Below are 9507 nucleotides of genomic sequence, written 5' to 3'. Positions count from 1 at the left end.
ATCCCTGCCAAGACGGCGTAATCTTCTTCCGTACAATTTTCTGTCCATCCGAGCCGTTAACCGGCGGCATCGACTCCCAAAAGGATGTTTTGCACATATTCTCTATTTTGTTTAATCTGATTGGACTTCCTCTATCGATCCGACCGACCTACTCTCTGACCCCATATGAGTGTATCTGTGCCAATCGGCATGTGCGCCCTTGATTTTGATGCGTTGTAGGCTTAGCCAACCTTCTTTGAACTCTCCCGACCGGTTGGGCTGTAGGGACTACGGCTCGGCTAATCTTTCAATTGACCATCTCTTGACTTTGACGCCCACTTAAGCATTGCACTTCCTGGGAGGTGGACCCTCCTAGATTATCACCGGATCAAACATCATACTCATTCAATAAATGAAGCTCATTTAAATAGTTTTTCAATCAAAGAAAGCACCTAATTTATGATTTTCAAAGTTTACTTACTTTTCAAAGTATAAATTTTAAAATCATTAAAATCTTCCTTTAATTTAAAAAATTTTATCACTGAATCTGCCAGACTGCCACCACTATGTTTTAATTTTTGTCCCATCTTTATTTTATTAATGGCAGTGATTGAACAATAGAAGGATAATATGAGATATTTCGACCATCTAAAAATTTCTGGTTGAATTTAAGAAAATAAATAAAACTAACATATTTTTAAAAATTATTATTTATTATAATAAAATTAGGGATATTATTGAAATGGAAGGAAAACAAACTGTTAAAGAAAACGACATCCGTGATCTGCTGCTTGTCTTCTTTTACGGGTATATAACAACCGCAGAGAGTCGAGATTGGATCTGCTCGCCCTGGTCCTGAGACGAAAACCATGGCGATCGCCCTCCGCTTCCTCTCCGTCGCCACCTTCCTCTTCCTGCTGATCTCCTCGGCCGCTGCGTCCTCGGAAGTTCACGATCTCCTCGAGAAGTTCGGCCTCCCCAAGGGCCTCCTTCCCCATTTGGCCGATAACTACTCCCTCGCCGGCGACGGTTCCTTCGAGGTCCAGCTCGAGCACCCATGCTATGTCCGGTTCAGCGACCTCATCTTCTACGAAGAGACCATCACCGGGCATATCTCGTACGGCTCCCTCTCCGGGATCAAAGGCATCCAGGTCAGGAAGAACTTCTTCTGGTTCCCCATCTCCAGCATCAGGGCAGATGAGGACGTGAAGACCATCCGCTTCGACACGGCCACCTTTACCGAGATACACCCGTGGGACGAGTTCAAGGACGTCCACGATTGCGATAAGTTGCCCGTTGTCTCCATGGATACCATATCTGCATTTTTCTGTTGATTCCTGTCTAATTGGATTAATTTTGTGCATATTTGCAGGTTTAAACTGGAAGAAATTTGGAGTTCTTATGCTGCAGATCTTTGATTACGTATGTCCAACAATAATCTAGCTATATCTTCAGAATAAATGCAGTGTCCAACTACTTCAGTCGGGGCTCTACAAGATCTTTCATTATGTATGGGCAATAATAATCTAGCAATATTTACAGAATAAATGCATTGTCCAACTACCTCACTCTAAAGCTCTACTCTGGTCGTTTCTATGTCTTTCTATTTGAATAATAATCTAACAATATCTTCAGAATAAATGCATTAGCAAAAGAAGAGGGTTTTTATCTTCACATAGAAGATATGGTAGCACTATATCTATGAAGCTACATTTGCATTTATCTCAAACTATAAGACTGCAATGCCCATTTACTCAAAAATTATACAAAAATATTTTCTACAATAAGATAACAAAAAAGTTTTTTTCTAAAATATTTTAAGGTTTTACAAATAATTTTTTCTTTGACTTTTTTTTCGTTGATCATTTCATTTCCTCGGTACTAAACATCATTGACAAAAAAGTATTTCCTTTTCTTTCTATTCTTTAATTTTTAATTTTCTGAAATAAATAAATAAATAAATTTAAAACTAAAAATTATAGTTAATTATTGACAATGACGACAACTAAATCTTATCCCATTAGGTGGGGTCAATTATATATATTCTTCAATGTCATTGAGTTTTATCTTTTACTATATCATTATTTATATTTAAATAAATATTATATTATATTATTATTTTTAATCAAGTTTTTTATCTTTCTCGTTTTATGTGTACATTTATCATAATTTAACATCGCCTAACTGGTGCATTTATTGATCGTTTATATATATGTCATTTTAAATGTATCTCTCAGAATTTTTTCTCAATATGTGCAACTCTGACTTTTTGTTTAATAATTTTATTTCATATCTCGTCTGTTCTTGTATTTTCATACATCCACCTTAATATCATTATTTCTGAACTCTCATCTTTCGCTCATGTGCTCGAGTCATAGCCTAACATTCAGCTCCATATAACATAATATGTCTAACCGTCATTTTGTAAAAAAAAAAAAATAGTCTTATAGATACTTTATGATCACAAACAACACTTGACACCCTCCTCCTTTCAACTATCTATGAGGTCAACGAATATCATGTGTAAGTCTTACTTCTGTTCATGATATTTTTCAATTATTTGCCTAAAAAGATGTATAGTCGATGTCGTTTACCTTCCAGATATAAATCTAAATTGATTTTCGATCACCGTGTTCTTCTTCCTTAGTCATTTTTCTGTTACTCTTTTCTAACATTTCATGGTATGACTCATTAGTTCCATACCTCTATAATTTTATACATATCCTTTGTTCTTATATAAGGTAACTACAGTGCTTACCCTCCACTGATCAGTCATTTTTTTATTTTCAATATCAAGTTGAATAACTTTGTAAGTCATTCAATACTTTATTGTTTCTAGTCAATTCTATACCTTTATCGAAATATCATAATGTTTAACTACTTTTTAATTTTGTATCCCATTTAAAACTTGTTTTACTTCTGAAGTTTAAATTTTATGATAAAAATTTAAATTTTTATACTCGTTTAACCTACTTAACTTGCCTAATTAAGTTATTCATCTAAACCTTCATTAAAAAGTTAATAAAAATAACTCTTCCATCGTCATTTTATTTCCTCATCATAGTATTTTATTGCATTAATCTTTAATACATCTTATTTGAATAAAATGTAAAATACCGGAAATAGACGAATATGAATAAGGGAATTTTTTCGGAATTTTTGGAAATTTTTCGGGAATTTTTCGGAGCTCGTATGGACGAGTTTACGGGGATAAAACGGGGTTCCGGGAAAGCCTGTTTGGGCTACCCCATTTAAGCGAGGAAATGTTTATTTCTTAAATTCCTTTTTCTTTTTATTTTGTTTTCTCTTTTTCTTTATTTCCTCCGCTTCTTTTCCCGTGCGCCCGACGCCGAGAACTCCCGCAAGCTCGACACCTTCCTCCTCCCTTGCCCTAACCGCCGGTCCGGCGGTTTCTTCCTCGCCGCCACCCACTTCCTCTTCTTCCTCTTCTCGGTTTCCTCCTCTCCTCTTACATCTTCTCCTTTGCCGACGCCGAGCATCAGCCACAAGGTCTCTGGCGGCTTCGCTCTCTGCCCTAGCCGAACCCTTCTCCTCCTCTGCCCTAGCTATATTGCTTTGCTCTGCCGTTTCCGCCGAGTGACAACGCCGCCACAGCCGACGGCCGAGGCCTAGCGCCGGCCACCCCGAGTTTAGCCTCCAGCCGTGTGCCCTGGTGTGGGTTCACAACCGCCGGCGCTACTGCCCCTTCTGTACCCTAACCTCAGCCCGCGACACCCATCTCCACGGCGCCACCCCACAGTATACTGCCGAGCCTTCTGCCGATCCTTAGAGAGGAAGGGATTTGGCACAGAATTGGGTAGGTATGGTTGAGATCAGTGAGGTGAGTTTTGGTTACTATGATGTTCTGTGGTATTCTTGATCTCACCTTGATCCGAATGGTAGGGGAGAATCCAGCAGAGAGGAGGTTCTGTTCCATTCTGTTGAGATCTGTGGATTTGCTTGGTTCCAGCGTCAACAGTAGGTTATTTGCTGTGGAAAGTAGCTGTGGTCGATCACCATTTCCTCCTTCTTGATCCGGTTGATTTGAGGTAAGGTGTAGAGCATTTTATACATGCTATAGAATATGGTTTTGATTCGATTGTTTGGATGGATGATTATGAGTAGATTGAGGTTGTGTATATTGATTGGGGTTTGTCCTAATTTAGGGTTAGAGATTTCATTTAGCTATTTATGATAATTGTAGCTAAATAAAAATATACACATTGATCTCACAGGGCTTTGACGCGAGACGAGTATCTCGACGTCCGGATCTGGATTGATTGGACCATTTCTTTTGGAGGCGGGTACTTTTCACTTATGTCATTTGATATTCTTAGTAATTAAATTAACATGTTGTATTAATTGTGTTTCTTATCTGTTTCGGTTAATCACTACCCAAATCTTACATGCTTGATTGATTGATTGGTTTTGCATCTCAGGTATATTTTACCTGTTTATACATGCTTATAGGGGTAGTGATATGCCATGCTTGACCATGTTCAGGACCTAGGTTTTATACCTTCTGTATACCTTTGGATTGTTTTGGATTCGTTGACCTTTGATGCATTTTTATATATATGTGGATTAGGTCAGGATATTCTTGTGGTTAGTGCCATGCACCATTTGCATGATTGCATGCTGTGCGATGGTCCGCTCCATTATTGTTGAGCACATCATAATTACATGGATCTGCACACACCACCACTCATGGGTTAGTGGTCGATTCATGAGTGTTGCAGCGGGGACTCTGTTAGGCACCGTTGGTCCGCTCATGGGTAGTGTGACACAACGTGTTATCCGGCAGGGATTCCTCCCGTCTTTGAGTCTCGGGAGTTGAGAGCATTGCGCTCCCATCTATGATTTGGGGTAGGAGGATAGGTGTACTCGACATCCGTCCACTCGGTCACTCATCGGGAGTAGTGACGACAGAGTGCAGTTGTCATAACCCTACCCACTCGGCCTCACTTTTGTATGAGATGATCGACGCGGTGAGGTGACCAGGGCGCATCATTGGCATCATATGCATGATGCATTTATTACTTGTGTTTGTGTTTGCATTTATATGCTGCATATTGTTTGATACCTATGTTTGACATGCATATAGGATTTCCTTATCCCTCGGACTGTTTGACCTTATACTCAGGACTGGGTTAGTACATCCTGTTTATTTCAGATGCATTCTTATCTTTCTTATCGATGTATGCATGATTAGTGCTAGGTGTTGTTTCTTTACTTTGCATATCAACCTGCTGAGTGTTGGACTCACCCGCCTCCATTGTTGATATTTTCAGGTTGATCTTGTCGGGTTCCAGTCGCTAGTCCTCACTGCACGTAGTGCTGGTCCTGCAGACCTCCAGGATATGTTTAGTTTTCTTTGGTTTCTTTCTGTTTGAACTCGTTATGTTCTGGATTTATTTGCTTATGGACATGATATAGATTTTATTATATCGATGGATTTGGATTTGGTTTTTATTCTACTACATGCCTGCCTGGTTGGCAGAAGAGGTGAGTTCGTCGGTTTTGAGCTTTACGAGTGTAGTTGAGTAGGGTGGTTTTTGAGTCAGAGTATTATTACTGCGTGGTTGTGTCAACCAGAGGATGAATATATATATAAACTGCGTGGTGATTGATTTTTATTATTGTTATGATTCCAGCCGCCTGTGGCTGAGTATTTAGTGCTTGTAGAAAATTTTTGATTGTCTGCCGTACAGGGGAGATGCTGCCGAAATTTTCTCGGACAGGGACTCTTCTGGGGGTGTGACATAAAATCTATGTCTTTCTTTCTCTCTCACTTTAACTATTCTGTAAATAAAATTTTCTCTTACTTTTGTATCAAATTTCGATATAAGCATTCTTAGATTTTATTTTTTGTTTCATTCACTATTTTCTTGGCCTAGAGGGGTGAATAGCCTACCGATCAAATTAGACCTTCTCTTGCTTTCTATTTAGAAGGACACACTAATTAATTAAAAATAATAAGAACATTAATTAAAATAAGAGACAGAGATTTACTTGGTTATAAAATAGGTGGTTATTAATCCAAAACTTTGGAAAGTACTAACAAGCTCCTTTTTCGACTAGGTCGAAGGCGGAGTAGTCCTTCACAACAACTGTAATCTTATAGCCAAATTATAGAAGTGAGAAAAGAAGTGTGTTATTTACATCTAGTTTTAGGGTGTTATTTATGGCCTCCTAGTCAAAGTGACCGTTTGCTGACGTAGCACTATTAAGGCACCTCAATAGGCTCCAGGCGCATCCATGTTGATAAAACTTTATCCGCATTGCAATTGCTCGTTTGTTGATCTGGCGTGATTGAGATGCCTAGATCCTTTCCATACGCTTGGATCCATTCGAGGCGTCTCAGGTCATCCAGGGTGCCTCGAGTCTACAACAACTCTTTAATGGCTCACTCTCTTGAGTCGCCTCAAGCCTTTAGGGCACCTGGAAACATCTAAGCTCTTAGAATGGTCAACATCAACTTTTGACCATTCTTCATTCCACTCACTTAGGTGATATTCAGATCATCCAGAGTTGAGCTCATCCGAACACAACTCTAGCCTTCTCCTCGCTCAAGCTTCCTCTTGTCTTCTTATCCCTCAGATGTACCACATGCTTCCTTCTAACTCCATTGGTGTACTTTTTCATAGATTTTCATTCCTCGAATGTACCAAACCCATCGACTCCCTTCCCATGCAATCATTCTCGCTCGTTGCGTCTTCCGCTCAACTTCTTGCATTGCTAAGTTCTTGCTCACTTAGGCATGAGATATCAAAACACACAAGACCTAACTTAACTTAGTTAATCAACATCAAAACTAACCTGGGGTATATTCAATTTCTTCCTTTTTGATGTGAATAAATATGAGTTAAATTTAGGATAAACAGATAATAAATTGTAAACAAAAAATTATATAATCATAAATATTTGCAATTAAGTTCTCCCTCTTAATTTAACACTACTCTCCCTCTTTGCTCATATAAAAAAATAAAGGTTGACAAAAAAGATTTGAAAATTTTTCTAGGGGTTTTACATAAATGACTAAAGGTTGTATATTTTTATCAAAACTATTTTGTAAATAAAATAAATTTCAAGAATTAAACCTCAGATTGGCCAAAATAATTTAAAAATTATTTTTGATTTTAAAAAAATATATAATTTTTTTTATCAATATCAAACAAAATCAATCCGAGCATTAAAAAAATCCCATGAAAAAACCATTTTTTATAACCAAAATAAATATTTTTTTATAGATATAGTTATTTTTTAAATTAAATATTTTAAAAATAGATTAATACCTCAAGATAACTTTTCAATTGTTATAAACATGGAAAAGATAATGTTTGTCTATGAAAAAAATCAAGTTTTTCAAAAACCAGTCCTAAAAAAAGTAATTTTAAAAATTAAATTTTTGTTAAAAATTCATAAACAATTATTTAACAGCCAGAAAATTTTGAATTTTTTCACTAATAGATAACAAATTTATTTTTCATGTAAAAATTAAAACCTAATGAATTTTGAACAGAAAGTATACAAAATGATAATTTAACCAATATTCTTAATAATTCAAGCATATTACTTTCTAGCATGCACATAAAGATAATTTAATAGGCTAGAATAGATTTTAGAATCTAAAATAAATTATTCTCTACTAGATTAATTAAGTAGTTTCTCGAAATATCATTTTTACAATTTTTATAATTTGATCCATGTGATTTCTAATATACCAATTTAATCTAAATTTCTTGCATAAGTATTTAGAAATGAGTTTGGATTTATGGTAAAATTTTCTAACTCTAATTTTTTGATTTTCTAATAATTATTTTAATTTTGAATTTTTATTTTTTATCTTATCAAATTCTTTTAACGATCATGCATATGCTAAATTAACTCTTAAGAGAATGTTGTCCTTTTTAAAGTGTACATTGTTTTTAGTTTGCACAATGATTTAAATAACATTTTAATGTCATCATATAATTGGTCAGGATGAAGTTGATGTACCTCACTTATCATATCAGATTAGTAGTTGGATGTTCCACCTTCATCGCTGCTTTTTTCTGAAGTAGCACCTCCTTCGTTGATGCACTCCTCTTGGTAGTCGGCCGCTAGTACTAGTCGGCTTATTCATTGTTCTCTGATTCTTCATACGATGAGTCGCTCTATGTCACCTTGAGATTCTTATGCTTGGACATTCTTGACCCTTTATTCTTTTCTTTTATCTTATTCTTCAATTTGGGGCAGTTGTCCTTGATATATCCTTCTTCATCATAGTTGTAGCACCTCACCTTTTTTAGAGAAGTTTCTGGGTCGACAACTTATTAAACTTATTAGTTTTAAAAAACTTATTTAACTTTCTTACCATATACAACTCTTCTTTTTCATCAGGTGATGAATCTGGATCTGGTTTGTTCTTCTTAGATTTATGTTAGGTTCTGAGTTGACTTCTCCTCTTTACTTAGACCTATACATCTTGATTCGTGTAATTCGAAAGTATAAAATAATTCTTATAAACTACTTACCTTGAGATCTTTTGAAATATAATACAAGTCTGCAATCGAGGTCCACTCTTTAGTTCTTGGAAAAGAATTTAGAGTGTATCTGATTGAGTCTTAATTTGTTACCATTTCTCTGAGGTTGATGAGTCCAGTTATCATTTCCTTAATCTTTATGTGCAGATTAGCCACCTTTTCTCTCTTTTCCATCTAGAGGTTGGTTAGCTGATTTCATAGCAGATCTCGTTTTACTAGTTTGGCCTTCGAGGTTTCTTAGCAGATGGAATTCCACTTTACAGTTGGCCACAAAGTTGGTTGGTGCTTCTTGTTCCAAAGGTGCACTTCCTTTTCTTCTCCATTCTCATCCTTTGGTGCTTCAAAATCATATTTAAATGTTAATAAAATATCAAAATCAGTTTTAAAAAATACCTCCATTTGTCGCTTTTAAAACATGAACTTTACCTTAAACTTTGGTGGATGAATGCTTAATCCGATCATTCTTATTGTTTACTTTAGTCGGCAGTTAATCCTTCTAAGATAGTTGGGCTCTAATACCACTTAGGGTGCGTTTGGTTCAAGTCATCATGTATAACCTTGGTTATGTGATTACCAGATAATCATATAACCAAGGTTATAGGGAATAAAACATAACCAAATGTTGTTTGGTTCAACTTAGGTAATGCAACAAAAACTTGTTTGTTTGAAGATTTTAATGAATACCCTAGTTTAATATTTTACCGTATTACCCCCAGTTACAAAACCAACTATACATATTATTATTATTATTATTATTTATTTATTTTTTTTTTTTAATGTTTTTTTACTTTTCTTTTTCCTGTATATTTTTTTACTTTTTTATGTGTTTTTTTATTTTTTAATGTTTTTATGTTTTTATATTTTTATATTATTTATATTTATATTTATATTTTTTTACATTTTTTAAATTTTAATTTTTATTTATTTATTTTATTTTTAATTTTTTTAAAATTTTTAAAATTTTTTATAATTTTTTAAAATTTTTAAATTTTTAAAAAAATTT

The 9507-nt window shown here is 35.3% G+C and overlaps 1 protein-coding gene across 2 annotated transcripts; it reads left to right on the top strand.

The window, feature by feature from the left end:
- The first annotated feature begins 827 nt into the window (after positions 1-827).
- Positions 828-1531, top strand: LOC122039880. 2 transcript variants are annotated; one of them, XM_042599306.1, is made up of 2 exons: positions 828-1267; positions 1352-1531. In XM_042599306.1, the coding sequence occupies exons 1-2, from the start codon at positions 849-851 to the stop codon at positions 1395-1397; spliced, it is 465 nt and encodes a 154-aa protein (XP_042455240.1). In that variant the 5' UTR covers positions 828-848; the 3' UTR covers positions 1398-1531. The 2 variants fall into 2 exon arrangements, with proteins under 2 accessions (XP_042455240.1, XP_042455241.1); XM_042599307.1 differs by having other exon boundaries at positions 828-1274.
- The last annotated feature ends 7976 nt before the right edge of the window (positions 1532-9507 follow it).

The sequence above is a fragment of the Zingiber officinale genome, chromosome 2A (assembly GCF_018446385.1).
Source record: "Zingiber officinale cultivar Zhangliang chromosome 2A, Zo_v1.1, whole genome shotgun sequence".
Lineage (NCBI taxonomy): Eukaryota > Viridiplantae > Streptophyta > Magnoliopsida > Zingiberales > Zingiberaceae > Zingiber > Zingiber officinale.
This window is presented reverse-complemented; position numbering and strand designations above follow the sequence as displayed.